General features: G+C 48.4%; 1 protein-coding gene across 1 annotated transcript in view; it reads left to right on the top strand.

Moving 5' to 3' along the window:
* Positions 1 to 20,701, top strand: part of LOC144164323 (AB hydrolase superfamily protein YfhM-like) — an 85,237-nt gene extending 64,536 nt beyond the window's left edge. The window contains exons 6-8 of the mRNA XM_077694818.1: positions 1,148 to 1,331; positions 19,974 to 20,113; positions 20,284 to 20,701. Coding sequence (XP_077550944.1) covers positions 1,148 to 1,331; positions 19,974 to 20,113; positions 20,284 to 20,687 — 728 coding nt within the window. The 3' untranslated portion in view covers positions 20,688 to 20,701. The remainder of the gene's footprint in view (positions 1 to 1,147; positions 1,332 to 19,973; positions 20,114 to 20,283) is intronic.
* Positions 20,702 to 22,513: the final 1,812 nt, after the last annotated feature.

The following is a 22,513-nucleotide window of genomic DNA, read 5'->3' as shown; positions in this document are numbered from 1 at the left end:
GCTGCGTACAGTTGAACTCCGTCCTGATGTACCAGGCGGATTTTTTACGCCTCTTATTACGCCTCTTATTTTTTACGCAGCACTGAAAGCACGGAAAATATACGGAAAGAAGGGCGCGATACCACGGCTGACAAAGCGGACGACTTGTAGCGCGCGCGCTTCGCGCCCGAAACGTACAACCTGCGTACAGATCCGTTCAGCATTCCTATGTGCAGCGCACCCCGGGTTCCCCAGGCGGGAGGCATCCATGCTACTTGTCTCCACTATTGCTACGCGGCGCATACGACAAACTGCCCATATTGTAGAACACCATAAAATTTTTGCGTTATCGATACCCCTTTGAATCACAACATTAGTTTTGAATTTAAAATCACATATATGCCTTAGAAATTAAGAAATCATGGGTGCGGGCAGGGCATGCACTGCGAAGGCGAGATTACCGTAGGTAATTAAGGGTAGCAGAGTGGATACCTAGAGAAGGCCAGCTAGGGAGGGGCGGCACAAAGTTGTGGCCAGATGAGACCAAAAAGTTTGCGGGGATAAATTAGTCGCAATATCACAGGACTGGTATAATTGTAGATCTACGGGTGAGGCGTGTGCCCTGCAGTGGGCATAAGCAGGCTGACGACGACGACGCCGATGACGACGATGATGTTGATGAGGAGGAGGACGCCGACATTTAGGAATTGGTGTGGTTGGCAGGCCAAGAGAATATGTATTTCAAGCGTAACTTGTTTTGGCTCCTTGGCGCCGTCGGTGGCGCCGTACGTCGAACGCCTCGTAACAAAGCCGACTTTATCCAGCGGCTCTAATTTCGACGACGATGATGATGGCACACATGAAATGTTTCGCGTATATTTCTGAGTTAAAAGTGTGATATTTATTGCATGTATGAGCACATTTCGTAATTCTGTTAATGACGCAATTTTCCGAATTTAAATTTTTTGTTTCTTGTTGCGTTGTTTCTTATCGAAAACGCAATTGCTACACTCAAACAAAAGAATACTCATCACAAAATCCCATTACCTCTCCCAGGCCTTTGATTGGTTCGAATTGTGCCAATAATTTGTTGGAGCCAGAAAAACAAATATTTGTCGAAAAGTATGAATGCACTGACCTCTTTTCCTGTATGTATTGCATGCTTCAGACCCCCGAAAAGAGCGAAAGGTAGTTCTCGTCGGACATGGCTGGGGTGGAATGACTGCCTTTTGTTTCACCACGCTGCACGAAGACCTCCAACTTATCGATAAGATGGTGATCATCAATGGCATGCACCCGAAGGCCTTCGGAAAGCAGCTGCGCAAAAGCTTGGTGCAAAAAATGATGGCTTGGTAAGTGTTTGATTCGATTTGATTTGATTTCTTGGCAGAACCAAGTGGAGACTGAGTCTAAAGAATGACGGGGCGTGACAGCCGGCGTGACAGAGGCCTCGGTCACCCGATTCAAAGTGTACGCACAAAAGTAGTGTTTATTTATTTATTTATTTATTTATTTCATTTATACATGCTGCATCCCTTCTTTGGGCTATTGCAGGAGTGGGCATACAAAGGATCAAGTGATAAAGAGCAGGAACACAAACACGAGCGTATGGCACAGATTGTGTGGTTCACAATACTACACAAGATACAGAGTAAACAAACGCAAGATCAAAGAAAGAAGGAGAACATAGAAATCTCTACTTAGCACGCATTTGATATTGCACTCGGAAACTGATCAAAAGGGAGCCCGCGAGTATCACCAGGTATCGAGTTCCAGAGCTCAATCGTCAGAGGAAAAAACCCCCCCCCCCACCTCCCCGAAGGGGATCGTGCGGAAATGCGAATGCATTGGGTGCACCGATGAGTGCGCTGCGGCAAGCAGTCACGGAGAGATGCGCGCGCTCCACTGCATTTATATATATTTTTCCGAGCGCAGCCAGCGGAGAGAGGGTACGCGGAGAGGAGAGAGAGACCCGCGCAACACGCCCGCCCCGCGCGCGAGCTCTCTCCGCCGAGCTCCGCGATGCGAGCGCCCTCACACGCCCGAGCGCGCTCCTCCTCTCCACTCACTCTCCGCTACTCCGCCCTAGCTCCGCGATGCGAGCGCCCTCACACGCCGAGCGCGCTCCTCCTCTCCCCTTGCCCTCCGCTACTCCCGCCCGAGCTTACACGTGCTCCGGTTGCTAGGCGCGCCACAGCTGTTGCTAGGCGCACGCCGGCAAACGCACGACAACCCCCGTCTAAGAAATGCATTCGCATTTAAAAAACTATATTTCAGCAAATCAGTTTTGGGGTCAAATGGAGTAATATTTCGCGCGTGTTGGCTTCCGCGGTAAACAGAGGGTAGTATGGCAAACTGCAGATACCTGTGAAGCGATGGCAAGCGCGGCGAATTAATCAAGGTGAACAGGGATTTTAGGCATTCTGAATGGCGCCGAGCAGATAACGGAGTTAAACCCAAAGGTGCTAAGTTGGACGTAGGCGAAAAATCGCGGTCATATCTTCGGCAGATAAAACGGACGTCTTTTTTTTTTTGTATTGACTCTAACTTTGCTATGTTGGAGGCTTGAAAATTTTGAATAAATTTAAACATAATACCACAATCATACTAGAAGAGTAGCACACAAAAACCCAGCCATTAATAGATTTCCGAATGTATGAAAGAAAGCATGCGGTTGAAATGCCCAGGAGAATCAAAGCGTGCGCACAAACATTGTACTTCGCACGCATGAAGTCTCAACGATTAAACATACATCAAAATGACGTAATAATGTATTTTAGTTTGTAAATGCCCTCAACGTCTTTCTTTAGGGGGACATATCGACATATACTTGAAACCCCTAACTGAATATCACTATTGGAGGCGATTTCCTTCAATACATTTCTTTAACCGTGTTTTTACACGTGGATTCACTGGCGTCGAAATTTATTTTTCTGGCAAATTATTTATTATTTGTCTTGACTGGTACAGGAAGGATTGCTCACCATAATTTGTTCTTACTTTAGGAGTGTGCAATATTTTAATCCTGAGATGATAGCTAGAAGATGCAATGTTAACTGGATTGTGTATGTTTTGTTTATAAATGATTTGCATAACCTTCATATAATAGATTTTGCCAGCTTGAACCATTGAATTTTCAGTAAATTAATGACTTATCAAAATTTGAGTAACAGCTATGATATAGGCAAAATTGATTTTTAAATACATCGAGCATGCTATAACTAGCTTTAGTTGTGGTCCCTTACCCCAAAATCCCGTAGCATAGTCGCGAATAAATGAGGGCAATGTTTATATTTTGTTTAAGCCATAGTGGTATCAAATGGCCGATTCCATATTTGATATATATACATTTCGAGGGTTCGTTGGACAGGTGAGCAATATGTGTTTTCCAGGAAAGTTGTTCGTTCTCATGTACGAGTTTCTACACAAAGAAAGAGCCCTTAGGCTGTGTATTCTAGATTTCCATCTCTGTTCTAGAAAATTTTGAATTTATTTCCATCCCTTGAAATCTGTGGCAAAATTGTATCGGCATGCGGGTGGCCCATCACACTGAAAAAAAAATCCCCGCACCTCCCAGAGGGGGATTGTGAGGATGCAGAAATGCATTGGGTGCACCGATGAGTGTGATGCGATTAATGGCGAAGAGAGAGGCGAGACTGTGAGCGTAATCATTTATTTTTTTCTTTTCCCACACCCGTCATTTCCGCTTCGTTATAGAGAGGCATCTTCGAAACCGCGTTGAACGCAACCACCAACTGCAGAGGATCGTTCACGTCAAAGTCGTCGGGAATCGTTTCGAACTCACCGTCAGCATCATCGACGTCGTCTTCCTGCGGTTCTCGTTCGCCGCCGTCATCGAAGTGATCGAGCCGACTCCAATCGACCCGAACGTTGATGGCGCGATACAGCGGGGTGTGTTCCAGGTGCTTGAGCCAAGCCAGGATGTTGCCGCGCTTCACCAACCCGCGCTTGTACGTTGCCGGACTCATCAGCCTCCGCTTGATGTGAATGTCGAACGCAACGTCCTCGGGTACCATGCGAGGAAGGCACCGCACAACCTTCGATACGTCGATGGGCACGTTCACCGCCTGTCCCTTGATTCCAAACTGCCCGTTGCCTCGAGTCAGCCGCCTGATGCTCATGAAGGGGAGTCGAGGCGCGATGAGCCGCTCTTCGACCGGGTTCAGATCGGGAAGATGCGCCGGCCGAGGAGGATAACTGTAGTCAAAAATCACGCAGCCCTCCTCTTCGCAGCTTTGTCTTCTTCTCCTTCTTCTTCTTCAGCGGTTCCCCTACGGGAAGGTGACGATGGTGGTTGAACGCGAAGCTATCTCGTGATGGATTGTTTGATTGGCCAATCCCTAGGAGCATCATGCCACAATCATCATCAGACGCGCTGCGCACGCCGGCCAAGAGACGCACGACAACCCCCGACTATAATACATTTCTGCATAAAACACTGTACTGACCTGGACAGTTGAGCGGTTAATTTCGTTTGCATCGTAGAAATCTAGTAGAGAATGTACAGATTACATGTAGAAAAATCTGCAAATTAAACTCCTACCGACGCGGTATTTGTCGCCACACCCGAAGTAAGCAAACCTGCCCAAAAGACATTGGGAGAACCACACGCACGAACTTGCTGCACACTGCTATGCCTAATGGGTTATGCCAAATTTTATTGCATTGTCTATTCTAGTCTATTCCCGAACGTTTAACATAATAACACTGAGTACTGATATACTAACGCTAATGCTATCAATTTAGTATTAAAAATGCAAGCGCTGTATGTGGGGGCCCCAGCACCGTCCTCATCCTGAATTTTCGCGGGTTATGGGTGCAGTGTTGTACCTATGAAAACTTTTTATTATGTATCACCAGTGGAGGTCTCATTTTTTAAGCAGAATACAAAACAAAGATCTCATGAGATATGCAAGTTTCGCTGTGAATAATGGCGTCCTTAACACAAATGTCGACGCTAATAATAAGCTTCCGCCTTTTTAAGCCTCCAAAATTTTTTCGGGACCATTAAATTTACCATACAATCAAGTAGTTGTGTGACCTTATAAGGTTATAACGTTGTTTACATCTTCCGAAAATATTTTAGCTTCTCAGTTAAATAAAGATAAACACTAATGACAAATGCAAAGTACGACCAAACCGCAGCGAGCTGATCGTGTCACGTGAGATTCCAAGCCTCAAGGATAGTTAGCCTGAACCACGACACACACACACACGGCCGAACATATCTTCTTTAGGAGCCCCAATTGACATTAGCAAGAATATTAGCCGTTAACTGGTCGCTTCAACAGAAAAATCCATGAAAAAGGCGGTGTTCCCATACCATTGTTACGTAACAACCCCTCCATTCTCTTCTCTGCCCCGTACTAAGTATTCTCTGTGTCTCGCTTCGCCTACTAGGAATGCAGTAGAATTCTGTCCCGTTCTTTTCCATTTTGTACGTCGCCATTACCGGGCAATCTGATTGGCCCTCTTGTTTTGGTATATCCCGGAATACCTCGCGCCAATCTCTTCTGTGTTATATTAGTTTCTTACTGGCACAGCCCCTTAGGGCCACGGGCTGTTGGCGTCTGCTGCTGTCGGCATCTGATGTGGCCACGCTTAAAACACGGGAACATTCGTTTTCGAAAGCCTCGTGCTACATCGTAACGCGTACTAGAAAAGTGTATAATGAATAAGATCGGCTTAAAATTAACTAACACAATCTTAAGATTTCTGGAACGCTTCTTGTCCGCTTCCGCAACCGCCATGCACAATCAGAGAAAGTTTGTACAAGGCTTATAATTTGTGTTACACTCAAATACTCACCGTCTCTCGACATTACTCCTGACCGCGCCGGGTAGCCGGCCGAAGCAAGAAACCTCACAAGTACATGTATTGGCGCCTCGTTGCTCCCTGAGAAGTTATAATAAATTCTCTTTACCCCCCCCCCCCCCCAGCCCCCGCAGTTGGAGGCGCGGGCATTGCCCTGCGCTCGCGTTGACCCCTGACACTACTCCAAACTGGGGCAGTTGGGGCATGCAAATAGCTTATAGAGGTACTGACATAAAATTTTAGATGCGACTGCATCTCATTCACTCGCCTTGTCCCTGCATCCGGCGTCGTCGGCGTCCGCCCCTCACCCATTCTCCTCGCCGCGCGAGCTGCACTCTCCGCCGCTCACCCCCTCTCCTCTCCGATAGCGAACACTCTCTCGCGAGGGACATCATTGGATTGGATTCGAATGGGTTGGCTTGGCTTGGCTTGGCTTGGCTTGGATTGGATTGGATTGGATTTGGATTGGATTTGGATTGGATTGGATTAAAGTGGATTGTGTTGGATTGTGTTGCGTCATAGCCGCGGCAGACGCACTGGCGCCGGCGCATGAGCAGTACTCTCTCTTCCGCGGTCTCCTCTCCTTCGGGCGCGCTGCGCATGTAACCGGTGTGCCGCTCTCCAGCGGCCTTTCGGTCGACGGTTGCTCTCCGCGTGCGCTTCAACCCCCCTCAGCGTCGCATCACACCAGGGTTCCCGCGAGGGGAAGTGGGCAGAATTTTTTTGAAGCTCAGACAACTTCGGAGATAGATTTGTGTGGACACGCATAGATCATCTGCAAAATGTCAGCGGCAAATACAGCCTAGAACATATTTCAAATAAATTTTAAAATGTGCGAAACGCAACCGAACAGCCAGCGGAGAGAGAGAGAGAGAGAGAGAGAACCAACATTTATTGGTCCCGCATGATTTTGAAGCAAAGGAAACGGAACCTATGATGTCTCTTCACCTACCTCAGACGGCGGCCAGAAGTCCTTGGCCTGCGTCTTCGGCCATTTGGACAGCCCAGGTCTGTACATCCGGGTCGGAGCTGCGCAGAACGGTCTCCCGCTGCTACTCGGTCTTAAAGGCGCCATGAAGAGAAAACAAAAGTTTGGTTCATTCAAAAGATTGCCTCGTTAGAATCATACTGACACCACTTTCAACGTAAACTTCGCTCAAATAAGCTACCTAATTAGGAAAAAATGGGATGGTCATGCGACCCACTAGCTCATTTCCCGGCACAGAACCTATGATGTCATACCAGACAGCTCTGCGATTGGCGGAGGGCGGCAAAAGCAAACGCAAATTAGGCAGAGCTTATTAGCTTGCCGAACGAGCTATTTGCACTTAAATGTCGGGCACATTCTTTTGAAAGCCCTAAGAATGGTGGGACAAAAAGAGGAAGTTAGAAACGCACACGTAAACATAGAAGTACCGATGCGTATGCTGCTGTTGGCACTGCGCGTAATATGCTTAATTTAGCTGCACAGGACTGCGGGGCTTTGGGGTTGTTTCAGACGACACTGGCCGACTGACGCAAGCGACGATGTCTTATGTGACCGTGTTGATTGAGCGTGCACCATGCTTCACGAAACTATTGTCTCCATGAGCAAAACAAGCGAGGTAAAAATACGTTCACAAACAAACCAAAGGCAGAAAACGTCTTTCCGCGGTGTGCTGGCGCCATCTAAGTTCACTAACGGTAAACAAGGCGCTGTGATATGATTGAAAAAATTTTGTCTTAGAATAATTAATTTGACAGTGAAAAAGGCATCGTTTGCATTCGGACAAGCGCTGGGGGCATTATAAATCACGAAATCTTTCGAATAACACAAACTTGTGTTTTGTCTTCATGGCTCCTATAATTAATAACGAAGCAACTTGCGGATTCTTCTTCTGGGGACATTGCCAAGTAATATAGCGCAAGTCTGCGCTGCCCGTACATAGCTTACATTCGCTCGTGTAGAGCCCCGGGTAACAATGACTGTACATGACCGGATTGAGGAATGTGTTTGTCTGTAAGAGGCGCCATACTGCAGACTGCCATTTGTTAAGAGTACAGTGGGAGTGAGGATACTTAATCCATTCCAATCTGTAATGAAACTTGCGAATTGAAGTTTTAGATTCGCTGACAATATATTTAGCTTTCGTGGAAGCCATCGCCATAGCAATGGCCGCCTCTTCTGTCGCATCCGGCGACGACGTCAGTATCGTGCCGCTAGTTGCGGAATTGCCGTTGTAATCGATAGCTGCAACGGTCATGTCATTGCGGGCTGCGTATTCCTCGGCGTCTACGTAGACCACGTTCTCGGTGTATTTGAATCTCCTTTGTAAGGCTTTCGCTCCTTGTCGTCTCCTTTCTGTGTTATGTTCGGGATGCATATTCCTCGGTATAGGAGGAACGTGTGTGCATTCCCATACTTCGCGGGGATTCTCGAGTTTGGCGCCGAATGAAGATTCGTACCTTAAGGCTACAGGAATTAAAATATGACGGCCAGTAGAGCTCTTTGGAAGTCTCTCTAGCTGGGCAACTCTCTGCGCCTTTTTTAGTTCCGCTTAGCTATTATGAATACCTCATGCCTCAAAATGTTCGTTGGACGTGGTAATCCCCAGAGCTTTTTCATATGCTTTCCCCATCATGGCATTAATTTTGGTCTGTTTGCCCGCCTTTATCTCAAGAAAGGTGTTACGTACGCTATGCGAATCAGGATGAACGCTTGTACTAGCCTGATCAAATTGCCCGCCTTCATTTCATGATGTCTGCTTGCTATCCTGGAAATCAGTTTGGAGGTTTGATGGACTCGTTTTTCTAAAGCTTTATTGGTTTCAGAAAAATATTTTTTCCGTTGGCTTGAATTCTCCAGCCAAAAATCCTGGTACTCGTCACAACTGAAATGAGATTACCATGAACGAAAAGCTTGATTTTAGGGACTTCCAAGACACGGTTGCATCCGATCATCGTAGGTTGATAAAGCAACAACTCGGATTTCTGCAGAGAGCATGCTAGACATCTCGGCTTCTCGTATTTATCGATTGCGTCAATCGCTGTCTGGAAAATATCTTGAATTTGACCATCACTACCTCCGGGGATCCAGAGGGTGATGTCATCACCGTAGAGGCTGTGATTCAAACCTCCTATCCGATCTAGTATTTAACGAAACCCAATAATGGCGAAATTAAAAAGAAACGCGACAGGACAGATCCTTGCGGTGTTCCCCGGCTCTCCAATTCTATGTCCTCTGATCTGACCCCTCCGATAGTACTTGAGCTTGAGTACTTGAGTACTTGAGCTTTCCGGTCGGAGAGAAAGTATAATATGTAATCATAAGTTCTAAAACCCACTTCCAGTTTTTGGAGGTTTTCTAAGATGGCCTCGTGAGCGATTTCACTGAAGGCCCTTGTTAAGTCCAATCCCCAAATATCTTTGGTGTCTAGGGACGAGCTCTCGTCTCCATCTAGGATCTGATGTTTGAGGCGTAGCATTATGTCCTGAGTAGACATTTTGTGTTTAAATCCTATCATGGTGTGAGAGATGAGCTCTCGGTTCTCCATGTCGGTGTTCAGTCTATTGATGATGACGTGCTCCATCAGCTTGCCGACGCACGACGTCACTGAGATGAGTCGGACGTATTCCCAATGTAATTTCTTACGGGGCTTTGGAATCATGACCACTCGGGCAGTCTTCCATTTACGCGTGATGCTACCCGTTTCCCAGAATCCATAATTGTACTTCGTGAAGGCTTCTATAGATTCGTCATTTAGATTTCTTAAAATTTTTTTCGATATACTGTCGGGGCCGGGGTGGACCCTGTCTGGAGATTGTGCGAAGCTCCCCGAATCTCGCATATCGTAACGGGACGGCCAGGTGTGTGTTTTCTTTAGCGGTGTATGATTTTGGCGCCTTCTTTTGGGTAGCTCCAATGTACCTATCTCTAATTTCTTTCAGCAAGTCCTGCTCCGTTCTCTACTAAGTGAACAATCTTACTCAGTTTGGGTTTTTGCGTAGTTCTACTATTTTCGGGATCAATGAAGTATCTGAGAATATGCCAAGTTTTAGCGAGCCCCATCTGACGCTCCATGCCGTCGCACATGCTCTGCCAGTACTGGCGGGTGAGATGATTCGCGTAGTCTTCAATATGATTGTTTAAAACTGATATTTTTCTGCGCAGGCTACGATTAGGTTTCTGCTTACTGAGCCTACTCTGCAGGGCATTCTTGGCTTTCCACATGTGCAAGAGCCTGCTGTCAGCCATTTTCAGTGAGGCTTCCTTGGGGATCGTTTTATTAGCTCTTTCTACGCATTTTTGTATATTTTTTGCCCAAGAATCGATGTCCTCTATTTGGCTACTCAAGTTCTCTTTTCTTCTGATATCACGAAAGGAATCCCATTCTGGTATTTAGATCTTGTTACCCTTTGGTTTGGAAGGACCGGCCTTCACAGAAGTCGCTACAATACAGTGATCGCTTCCCAAATTTTCTTGAGTGTTTAGCCAAGCGGGATCCGGCACGTCCTTGACGAAGGTTAAGTCGGGAGTGGTGTCGCGGCATACGCTGTTACCCACCCTAGTGGGATGAGCGGGATCGGTCACCAGAGTGAGACCCTTCTGCTGTGCTTCCATCCATAGGTTTCGTACTGTGGCGACCTCCATACCGTACCCCCTGGATGGGTGAGGCGCGTTAAAGTCGCCTGCTACAACGCGTGATTGTCTTTTGACTATGTCTAAGAGCATACGGAATAGAACTGCGAACCTGTGCCTTTTCCTGGGACTACTGTATACGTTTAGAACGAAAACGCTTCCTTTCGCTTCCCTTTTTGGTGGCAATAATTTCGACGAGGACGTGGTCGACGGTGGCGACGCCCGTCTCGTGTTCCAAAACCGGCAAATTGCATCTTGCTAGAGTGGCGACGGGTGTCTTATCGTCCGATGCTTTGCCGTAAGTTTTAGACCGAGCCAATTGTGCCTGTACCCCTGTCTCCTGCAGCGCTATTACGTCCGGCGCCTTTTGCACATTGGTGTCTACGAACTGCTGCAGGTTCTCTCATATCCGGCGAAACCTACGGAAGTTCCATTACCAAATCAAGTACTTCTCGTTGGTCCCGGCCAATGTTCGAGTTTGATTGATTGATTGTGGGGTTTAACGCGCCGACGCAACGCAGGCGATGAGGCGCGCCGTAGTGGAGGGCTCCGGATTAATTTTGACCACCTGGGGATCTTTATCGTGCGCCGAAATCTCGTACACACGGGCGTTTTTGCTTGTCGCCTCCATCAGAAAAGCGGCTGCCGCGGCCGGGAATCGAGCCCGCGACCTCGTGCTTAGCAGCGCAACGCCTTAGCCACTGAGCCACCGCGGCGGGTAATGTTCGAGTTTGATTCTTCCTTGTTAAATTTGGCCATGTCCGCCAAAGCGGTTCTACTGTAAGGGTTTGAGGGTTTGATCGGCCCAACGCCAGCCGTGCTGGAGTTCTTATGGGTATCCTCTAAGGCTGTAAGGCGGGTGACCACCTTGTCAAAGTCATCTTTAATGGCGCCGGTTAGCTCAGAGATCGCAGCCTGGATTCTTCGGTCCATACCTTTAACCCTGCAGTCAATACTGTTGCTTAATTTTTGTAGTTATTCGGAGTCGTTATGTTCTTTGAGTTGTTCACCCGCCTTTTCTTTAAAGACGGTGAAGAATCCCCATGACTCTACATCGCAAGTGCGACCGGAATGGTTTGAGTTTCTGGTTCTCCCATTTCTATTGGCGCTGCAGCAGTTTGCGCATGCGTTTGCTTTTTCGCGTTCATCTTTACTATTTCTTCCTTTATTATCTGTTTTCCTTGGTTACTTGCTCAAGCATTTGCCTGAGCATAACCATTTCCTGTTCTACGGGGTAAGGCCCTGTTATTTTTTCGTCTCTGCTAGGAGAATTATGAGAGACCGCATCTGCCCACCTCACCTTGTTTGCATTGTCTTCTATGTTACATTCCGATGACTGCGAGCGACCCCTCCTTCTCTGGGGCCTGGAGCTAGAGCAGGACCGTGATTAAGGCCGTCTTGAATCCCTGCTGGTCTTCGACTTTGACCGAGATCGATGACGCTTTGAGTTCTGCTTTTTCGCTTCTGGGGGAGCGAGTCGGGCAAAGGAGCTGCAGCGCTCTCTTCGGTCTTATCCGATGTCTTTATTGGGGCCTTGCTTGCTCGTAGCTCTGCGATTTTCCCCATGGAGAATTCCGGAGCTCCTTCTTTCGCCCTCTTCTTGACTCGAGGGCTGCTATTCCTCCCATTGCCGTTACTTGAGCAAGAACGGTGTCTTGAAACGGGTGCAAAATTTTTTGTCACCAGTGATGTGGGCTTTGCTGCACATGGCGCATGTTAGATATAAATTGTTATCTTTATCGGTGGGTCTTTATTCCTGCAGCCCTGGTAGTATCTTTCGTTTGGGCCGGGGCAGACATCTGTGCGATGCCCGAGACGACCGCAGGTGATGCAGACTTCCACCTTGTTCTTGTGCATGATGCACCGATATTCTGCACCGCGGTAGTACACGTAGTGCGGAACTTTGTTACCTTTGAAGACGATAATAACCGAGCTCGTCTTGCCCATTCGTCTCGCCTGGAGAATTGCGGGGTGCTTCGAGTGGACCAGACTCTTTGTGATGTCTCCTTGCATGTCATAGTTGGGGATTTTGCGAATCCCACCTTTCGATGTGTCGTCGGGTGCCGTCACATACGCTGTCTTAGCGAAGGTCTAGTTCCCTACTTGAATTTATTTGATGCTACAATACTTCTTGGCATTTTTCATCGTTGGCGTACTCACGACCATGATGTTCTGTGCTGGGTGGAGGCGAAAGATGTCGTCCCTCGCCCTCGCCATTGACACTGCGGCGGCGTGTAACACACCGTCACGGACCTGTGCGTAACTCACACGCGACGTGTTCAAGCCGTCGCGGGGTCGAATAACTATCTTGATATCTTCTCTTCGAAGAGGCCGCAGACGTGGTCTGCCAACGCCCACCTGGTTTTGGATCTGGTGGGCCTGCTCTCGGCTGGCGCCTTCCTGATTTCGGGAGTCTCAATCAGTGAGCCTAGCCTTGGCTCGGCTGCTTCGTTACTGGCGCCTGGTAACCCAGTCCGCGTCGTTTCCGTAGTCTTCGGGTGAGATTGGCTCACCGTCCACTTTCATGACTTGCATATTACCTCTATGGGTGTCGATTAGGCGGGGGCTAAGACTGCACTTCCTGCTGGAAAAGTCCCCAGCGGCTCGTGCCAGCTCGCACCCAGAGTAAACGCCAGTGCACCCGAGGATGCAAGGGCGCGGGTCACGGCACGTGCCAGAGCGAGCCAGAACAGAGTGTTCGACTCACTGTGCGAGCCGTGGCAGTTGTAGGCCTCGTTGGGGTTAGCACGGCCGATTGTCCTTCCACCGGCCGATTGTCCTTCCACCGGGGGTTTTGTGTCCTCTGGGTGCGTGTACCTTCAGGAACACAGTGGAATACCTTTCCTGAGTCCACGTGGGGAATGTCGGTCCCAGGAATAGAATATCCACAGAGCTCATGTAGAAAAAATTCGATCAGCTCGGCTCCATGGTGGCCGTTCCAGCTAGCGGAGACCTTGCGCAATAGAAATTCCGTAGATATTTCGTAAATAAACAACATCCCAACACAACACGAGTTTGTGTTGGCCGCTTGCGCACTGCCGGCGTTTGTCCGGCTCGCCGCTCGAATCGGAGGTTGGAGCTTCTGCTCTCGAGAAACCAACGACCCGGTCGCAGGCGGCGGACAGGCCGTGATTTAATCGGTTCGTCGGTTCATCGGGCAGCTGGCCGCAACCTAAGTTCTACAGCAATTCCAGACACTCTATTTTTATTGCTTTTTATTACCCTGGACGCGAGAATGCGCCCGGGACACGAAGAGCGCACGAGTCAGCCGCACGGTCGCTGTGCAGGAGGCGGTCCTGGCGGCGAAGTGGCGGAGGCCGGAGCAGGAAGTGCAGTGGTAACGCTTGTGAGGTAATGCTTGTGCAGCGTTAACAAGCGTGAGCTTGTTACCGCTGCACAAAATTGGACCCAAGTACAAAACATAACAGCTTATATGAGAAAGCAGTTATGATGCGATTGCGGGTTGCATTAACTATCTGCACCGCTGACGATAGCGGCAGTCGAATATCCGCCGCAGTGATAAGGCGAACAAATCTGTAGTTGGGACTGTAGGTAGAGCGGCCGGCTGCTCCCAGCGTGCGTCTTCCCGGCCACTGACTCGAGCATCGCGCGTTGTTCTCTATCCGCAGAAGCAACGCGCACTGGCAGCGCCTGCGTTATGTCCATGGTCGCTTTTTAATTAAGCGGCTCCCGAGACCAGTACGTGGGGGCATTCGCAGAAACTGATGGCGGCGCAGATTCGACAGTGCTACGGCAGCTCTTCTCTGTGATATCTGTCCGATGGTCACATGGTTTTCTTCGTTTACACAAAATATCCATCTTCGTGGCACCCGCTGAAGCCGAAACTGCGACTTGCCGCATCGAAAATGCCTCTAAATAAACAACCGTCGCAAGCTGAAGCAAATTTGGCTTCCACACGTGATAAGTAGGTAACTATAATTAACTATAACGTCGATAAATAAACAAACACGATGGGCCTGCGTTTATTCACTTCTATATTGTCTCAGATATGCGCCCTATTTCCCCATGCACTGAGTACTATGTAGAAGTAAGAGTCGTGTTAGAACATCTGGTTGAGTCAAATTTGGGTACGACCACTCTTTCAGCCGTTTGGCCTGGCGCCTCAATTGATTGAGAGACAGGCAGGCGAATAATCTTGTTTTGCGTTGAGCAGCTCCAAAGAGACTACCGTTTTTATTTGGCACTCAACTATAATATATTAGACCTCGTCAAAAAAGTGCAACATCTTCAAGATGTTGCACATAAAGGTAGTCAGCAGCTGACTTCAGAGAGAAGGGCTATGTATTTCAGGGCAAGTAAGGAACATCCTTCTATTTATACTACACATTAAATAATCGACTGTAGGTTCGCTTAAAATTTTAGATCGTGGGACACCCATGTAATGTCGAAAGAAGCTTGCCTCTGCATACTATTGCACTAGGGTGTTATTCTGTGTTTCGTCAATACATATGGGTTCCAGCCATGCCTGGCCCTCGCCATCGCCTCCTTTAAAGGAGGCGATGGCCTGGCTTCGCTGAAAAATCGGCGTAGGAAAGTGGACAGGGGAAAAATTCTTGGTCAATAACTGCGAGGTGAAGTAGGCAAAAGTCAAAGAGCCGAAGAGGAGGGGTGGGGAGTTCATAACGCGGCACAGATGTTCGGGTGGGGAGCCGTGCCGGATGTCACTCAAAACTGGGCACAGCTAAGTGGAGAGGACAAAAATGCTATGCTGGAGGTGTGAGGCGAAGTGGTGTTGTGCCAGAGCGCCTGGCCCACAGGCGTTGCACGAGGCGACGCGCCGACAGCGAGGCTGAGTCACGCCTCCCCCTTTCGTCGCTGCGGCGCGGCCGAATCCTGCATCTCGAAACGCTGCGGCGCGGCCGAATCCCTCAGCGGAGAACGACCCAAACAAGGGCATGTCGCTAGGCCCGGAGGCGACGTCACGGAGACGGCGGCGGCATCGCTCTCCCTTTCCCCATTGGCGGCGCAGCTGACTCACCGCTTCGCTACCATTCGTCGGAATTCAAACTTCGGGCAGCGAGAGCCCTGATTGGAGCTATTTGAACTTCTCGGGGCCCCAACGAACTTCCCGGGCTATAAAAGAAGCCCGGAGGCTCTCATCATCGGCATTCCTCGGCGGCTTCTCTCCGGCACCAGTCTCTTCGGAAGCACCGAGTGAAAGGGGTGCTCTCGCCTTTGTGCGAGTTATGTAACGTTTGCTTACCCTGTACATACTGTATATAAATGTTACTTCAAGTTTTCGTCGGCTCGAGAACTTCTTCGCTCGGCTCTGCGCCGCGTCGATAGCGGACGGAGCAAGGCAACATCGCTACACCGGTGACTGCGCTCGGGTGGCCAGTCGCAACAGCGGAGACAGCGTCGGGATGGCTGATTCCCAACAGTGGTGCCAGCGGTGGGATCGTCGAGTCACAACCTTGGCGACCGCCCTGGGATAGTCATTCGCAACAGAGGTGGCAGCGTTGGGATCGTCATTCCTAACAGTGGATGGCAGCTGCGGGATCGACCGGCAACGGCTACTACCTGGTGTGGTAAGCGCTCGACGTTTTCTCTCAGTTCACCAGACTTCTCTAGCACAGGTTATAGTAGTTTAGAGAAGGGCTGTGTGAAGCACTGTGTATAGCTTTGAGTGTTTCAAGCCTAGAGAAAGTGCATTGAAACCAAAGCTAGTGCCGAGAGGTAAACAAAGGAGCGTAGAGAATTACTTGCGCGTGCCTTACTAGTAGTTCGATAGTACAGGAACGGCAAGGGAATTCTAAAGCGGGTAAGCAGCAAGAGGCCAGTTTCAAACGATGGAGGACCTTAAAGTGAAGGAACTCATCGAAATTTGCGAGGAGCTGGGCCTTGACTTAGGCCGTGCGAAACGGAAGCATGCGATCCTTGAGATCATGCGGAAGGAGAACGTAACGGCTGAGGAAGTCAATGAGGCCAGGGCTGATATCAAAGAGCGCCGGGAGCGCGTGGAGGCCGAAGAGAAAGAGCGCCGTGAGCGCGAGGAGGCCGAAGAGAAAGAGCGCCGCGAGCGCGAGGAGGCCGAAGAAGAAGAGCGCCGCGAGCGCGAGGAAGCGGAAAGGCAGGAACGGAGGGAGGAAGTTGAAAGGCAGGAACGGGAAGCCAAAAGGCAGCTCGAGTTGATGAGGCTAGAGTCGGAGTTCCGTCAGGGTTCGCCGGCGCCTAGCGTGACTTGTCTAACGGTTCAGGCGAGCGGTCCGAGAAGTCAGGACCAACGGCCGCCGTTCGTTGTTGAGAGGTCAGGGCCAGAAGACGGAGCGTGCCAGGGCAAACGCTAAGCGACCGCACTCGTATTCTTGGACAGAGAAGCGAGCCAGGAAAGCGAGAACGGCGCGGAGGCAGAGAAGCCGCTTCGAAATAAAGATTTCGAAACGCGTGCACAGTCCGTGAGCAGCTTTTATCTTAGCAGGTAGATGGGAGCAAAATTATTGCCCTCATTTGCTGCCTCAGTTGATTATTTCCGCACCGCGTGATTTCAAGTAATCAACCTTAGTTATCATTTAATGTCGTGTGTTACGTTTGACACTTAGTGTGAGTTCTTCTTTTAAGAGTTTTACGTCCCGCATGGGTGTCTTGGTGTAGAGGGTCCAAATTTTGGATAGACACTTAGCTAGGAGAATTTGTCACGTTTTGAGTCTGGTGTTCTGATAGAGGACAGAGGGTGCTTGCTTGCGCTGGGTGTTGCCTGTTGTCGGTCGGTTCTTTGCAAGCTCCAGAACGATGAGCAACCGGTGCTGAGGACAGACCGGAAGAGCCGGACGAAGCTGGTCGAGACACCTGGGCAGCACGGCGAGGTACCTGCGATCCGGACCTGGCAGGCGGTACCCGTTCATGGAGAGGGACCTGGTGGAGTCGCCCTTTTCCTGGGGCACTGGAGGTGTACCTGGATGAGCCTGGCGAACGAGCGCGCCCAGCATCCGAGCCACGTGGAGGCAGCTCGTCTTCACGGCGCATTGTCTGGCGGCGGGGGTGCTGTTGTGCCAGAGCGCCTGGCCCACAGGCGTTGCACGAGGCGACGCGCCGACAGCGAGGCTGAGTCACGCCTCCCCCTTTCGTCGCTGCGGCGCGGCCGAATCCTGCATCTCGAAACGCTGCGGCGCGGCCGAATCCCTCAGTGGAGAACGACCCAAACAAGGGCATGTCGCTACGCCCGGAGGCGAGGTCACGGAGACGGCGGCGGCATCGCTCTCCCTTTCCCCATTGGCGGCGCAGCTGACTCACCGCTTCGCTACCATTCGTCGGAATTCAAACTTCAGGCAGCGAGAGCCCTGATTGGAGCTATTTGAACTTCTCGGGGCCCCAACGAACTTCCCGGGCTATAAAAGAAGCCCGGAGGCTCTCATCGTCGGCATTCCTCGGCGGCTTCTCTCCGGCACCAGTCTCTTCGGAAGCACCGAGTGAAAGGGGTGCTGTCACCTTTGTGCGAGTTATGTAACGTTTGCTTACCCTGTACATACTGTATATAAATGTTACTTCAAGTTTTCGTCGGCTCGAGAACTTCTTCGCTCGGCTCTGCGCCGCGTCGATAGCGGACGGAGCAAGGCAACATCGCTACACCGGTGACTGCGCTCGGGTGGCCAGTCGCAACAGCGGAGACAGCGTCGGGATGGCTGATTCCCAACAGTGGTGCCAGCGGTGGGATCGTCGAGTCACAACCTTGGCGATCGCCCTGGGATAGTCATTCGCAACAGAGGTGGCTGCGTTGGGATCGTCATTCCTAACAGTGGCGAGGGGGCAAGGAGCCGACGAGTGCGGGAGTGGAATGGTAGCTCAGATGTCCGGCGGTCAGGCGCGCCTGGGGAATTGGCCGCACCTAATGATAACCTCTTACACGCAGGTGTTCTCCAAGTTGTGAGAAACGGCGTGGGCTCGGCGGCAGCAGTGTCGAGTCTACCGAGAATATAGGCAGGACTAAGAAATTACTCTTTCCCGAGGAAGGAGCGGAGATTCGGCAAAGAAAGTGCATATGAATAGCTATACTAAACATTACGTTGAGCTAAAGAAGAGCTAAGTTAGAGCTCTAGAAAAGCCTAGTTGAAGCTACAGAAAGCCAACATTTAGGTGTAGAAAAAGAGGGTGCTAAACCTAGTGAAGACCACCGGCTCAGTCTTTCTGAATCTTCGCATCTAAATCTTCCAATCTGAATCGCGGACATGGCTGAATTTATGTATGCAGAGAAAACAATCAAAGAGTTCAAACATGCATGGTATCAAACAAACATGTTTGTTCGTACCATGCTCTGCTTTTGTATTCTAACCTACAGAAAAAGTTCTAACTATTCCGGGAAAAAGTTTTTGAATAAAGTGGAATTACTGCCTACTTGGTTTCTCAGTCATAATAGCATCTGCACTAGCAGACAATCATTTACTACGTCTCCGCTGATGAAAAGTTTGTAAAGGCGTTATTATCTATACGTTGCACTAACATTCTTGAATGCTACAGTGGGTTAATACTTGTTTGGCGTGATTTTTTTATTCTATTTTGAACGTGCCTTAACATAAACCCATCTGTAGTAGTCCGTGGAGCTTATCTTTTTAATTTCCTCAGAGTACATAAGGACTGTTCGAAAAAGGCCAATCGAAACGATAGTTTTTGAGAATATACCTATTTATTATTTTTGTGTTACATTTCTATAGTATGCCGCTACAAAGCAGCTTTTCTACCTGCTTTGTTGAATCGATGTTGTGTACCGCCTTTCAATCTCCGCAAATTGAGGCCGTTGTAATACGTTGTTGCGCAGCCTTATGAGAGCCCATTTACTGTTTTAGTTTTAGAAATTGGGTCCTGGCCACGCCACAGCCACTTTTTTCATTTTCTTCTGAACGTAGGAACATAACGACATAATTGTTTAAATATTCCTCACCTGTTTTTCGAAGTCTTCGTTTGGGTATTGCATCAACCAGTGTATTGAGACATTCACTCGAGCATTCGATAAAATTTGAAAATGCATTGATCTCGTTAAATATAATTTTTGCGTTTTGAACTGGTGTTGACGATCACTAACATTAGCTTCTAGTCGCTGTATAGAACCGAGTATTCACTTCAGCCACGTAGGAAAATTTTTTCTATGGCATTAACATTCGTTCACGGTATATGATAGTACAAATAACGGAAATTTGTTCTTGGGATATATTCAACATGAAAACAAAATCCAGAGATCAGTATTTTGCTTACAACTTCAATCTGTAGTGAAAATAAGCAACCGCGTTGAAAGTACACCCTCCCTAGACCAAAATAAAAGGTTCCGTGTAAGTTGTAGTTTGTATTCGCATACTACCTTCTAGTTTATTACAGACCTCTCCTTATTCCCCCATGTTCACAGTACTTTGCTGAGCTTTGTGCGTGCATATGGCGGTTGCGCCCAGTATACTATTCAAATAATGAGCGACTACATGCGTGTACGCACCCATCAAAGTAATAACTATTGCAGGTAAGACGCGAGAAGGCAGTGCGGAAATCGGATGATTGTTTTGCTGAGTAAACACTTTCACTGACACCTCTCATCTTGCAGGTACTTCATTCCTTTCCAGAAACCTGTTGTACCAGAAAAATATCTCATCATGCATGATTTCGAATTTTTGAGCCAAATACACGGCACCGCATTTTCACCAGAAGAGGAATATGCAGCAAAATACACGTTTTCTAAACCAGGTAAGCATGACATTACCTTTAATTATTGCGACGTTTCTGGGTTAGCATTTGTGCTTGTACTAAAAATTTATAGGAAATCTTTTGAGCAAATATCAAATGTGCCAAAATTAAAAATCCTGCAGGACTACCGAAGCGTTGCAAATTTTGTTTCGTGGCATATTTGCTTTCAGGTGCGCTTACAGCAGCTCTAAACTACTACCGTGCCTTCAACAACGACAGTGAACAACTAGAAAAGCTCATCTATCGTACGACCAACGTGTCCACCCTCATCCTTTGGGGAGAAAACGATGCATTCCTCTCTGCCAAGGTTGCGAAGTACAACAGAAAGTGGCTGGCAAGCTCCACAGTTGTGTACTACCCGGAGAAGGGACATTGGCTGCTTAAGCAATGCTCGGTGCAAGTGAATGCCCGAATACGAGACTTCGTAAAAGACGGAAGCTTGGACAAAAGTGCTGTGTATCAAACAAAAGGCGCCACATGTACAGAACTTATGAAAGTATCTTCTAAACAGGAAGTCTTCCGGGGATTTCCCGGTGTGCCTAAGAACGCAAGCGTACCTTCACTGTACAAATAAATTCATTTCATCCATTCTACCTTTTTTTTTACATTTAGCCTAATAAAACAGTTTTTGTATGATGAAATTAACCTTGTCACAATGACGAAACAGAATTTGTTTTAACTGTACCTGTTCAACTAACCCAACTGACCTATAGATCTATACGGAGGCGAGTTCAACTGGTGTGGTTGAAATGGCTACTTAGATTGCATTTGTTAAACTACTGCTGCAATGATCATGTAATCACCTATTGCTCGTCGTTGTATAAATGTAATCGGTCATTTAGGTGGGTGTAAGTTAATTAAATGTGAAGCCTTATTATAATGAGGATTCGAGAAAAATGGCCACGGCAGAAATTTTTTATCAAGGTAAGCGCGAAATCATTTTCAAAATCAGTCGATAACGGGTCGTTCTTGTCCCACTTAGCACCGTCCACTGGTTAGCTTTGAGCACTGCCGCAATCTCCAGGACCAGATGCTGTTCGAACACTGTGGCCTGATTGGATGCCTAGCGGCTTTATCTCTTGTTACGAAAAAGAAAAGCCGTACTGTTTCTTCAAAAAAAAGAAACACATTTATTTTGGAAGAGAGTTAGTTGAGGATGATGGCCGTCGTTTTGGCTGCGCCCGCGGCTGCCGGGGAGGCCAGTGAAGCTTGAGCCTCCTTGTCTGGGCAGCGCAACGCCTCCTCCTACTGCTCCCATGTGGTTATTTTCGTATAGCCTCGTTAGAACCAGTGTACAATATATTGCACACTCGTTCTAGCGCCGTGGCGGTTGTCCAACAGCCGTAGAAGCAAAGACCACCTGTGCAAAGAATTCCACAGGAATGTGCTGCCATCTAGCGCAGAGTGGGAGAAGTAACTGCGCTGTTCTGTTTGCGCGGCATTTTGACGATGACCTCCGTTCCCGTGAAGTCGGTCTACTCGGCCCGGCCAAGTAAGATGGTCTTATTTTCTTACCGCTTTAAGGAATGGTTTAAAATTTGTGTTGAATGGATTCTTGAATGTGTGGGGATAATCTAGAACTCAATTTGATTTCGCGCAATCGTGTATCTTGTTTGTTGTGGCGCTTAATTCTTTTGTGTACATTTCATTGCACAATCGGATCGAGGTACATTGTATTAGGTATTTTCGAGTGTGTGCGCCATATGTAGTGTTGCGATTACCGGGCAGTAAATTGATATTTATCTCGACCAAATAGGCTTTTTTCGGTTTATAATACAACGTTATCAATTTATCAATATCAATATCACTTTATCAATATCACCAGCTTGTCTACGCCCACTGCAGGGCAAAGGCCTCTCCCATTATTCTCCAATTACCTCGGTCCTGTGCCAGCTGTGACCAATTTATCCCCGCAAACTTCTTGATCTCATCTGCCCATCTAACTTTCTGCCGCCCCCTGCAGCGCTTGCCTTCTCTAGGGATCCACTCTGTTACCCTTAATGACCAGCGGTTATCTTGCCTTCGCATTACATGCCCTGCCCAAGTCCATTTCTTCTTCTTAATTTCTACTAATATATCTTTAACACCAGTTTGCTCCCTGACCCACTCCGCTCTCTTCTTGTCCCTTAATGTTACACCTATCATTTTCCGCTCCATTGCCCGCTGAGTCGTTCTCAATTTAAGTTGAACCCTCTTAGTGAGCCTCCAAGTTTCTGCCCCGTAGGTGAGTACCGGTAAGATGCAGCTGTCATACACTTTCTTCTTCAACGACAATGGTAGGCTGCTATTCATTATCTGATAATGTCTGCCATATGCACCCCACCCCATTCTGATCCTTCTAATTATCTCTGCCTCATGGTTGGGATCTGGGGTCACAACTTGGCCTAAGTATATATATTC

This window comes from Haemaphysalis longicornis, unplaced genomic scaffold (genome assembly GCF_048455015.1).
Source record: "Haemaphysalis longicornis isolate Haplotype H1 unplaced genomic scaffold, Haemaphysalis longicornis Haplotype H1 scaffold_13, whole genome shotgun sequence".
Lineage (NCBI taxonomy): Eukaryota > Metazoa > Arthropoda > Arachnida > Ixodida > Ixodidae > Haemaphysalis > Haemaphysalis longicornis.
Note: the sequence above shows the minus strand (reverse complement) of the source record. Positions and strands in the feature narration are given on the sequence as shown.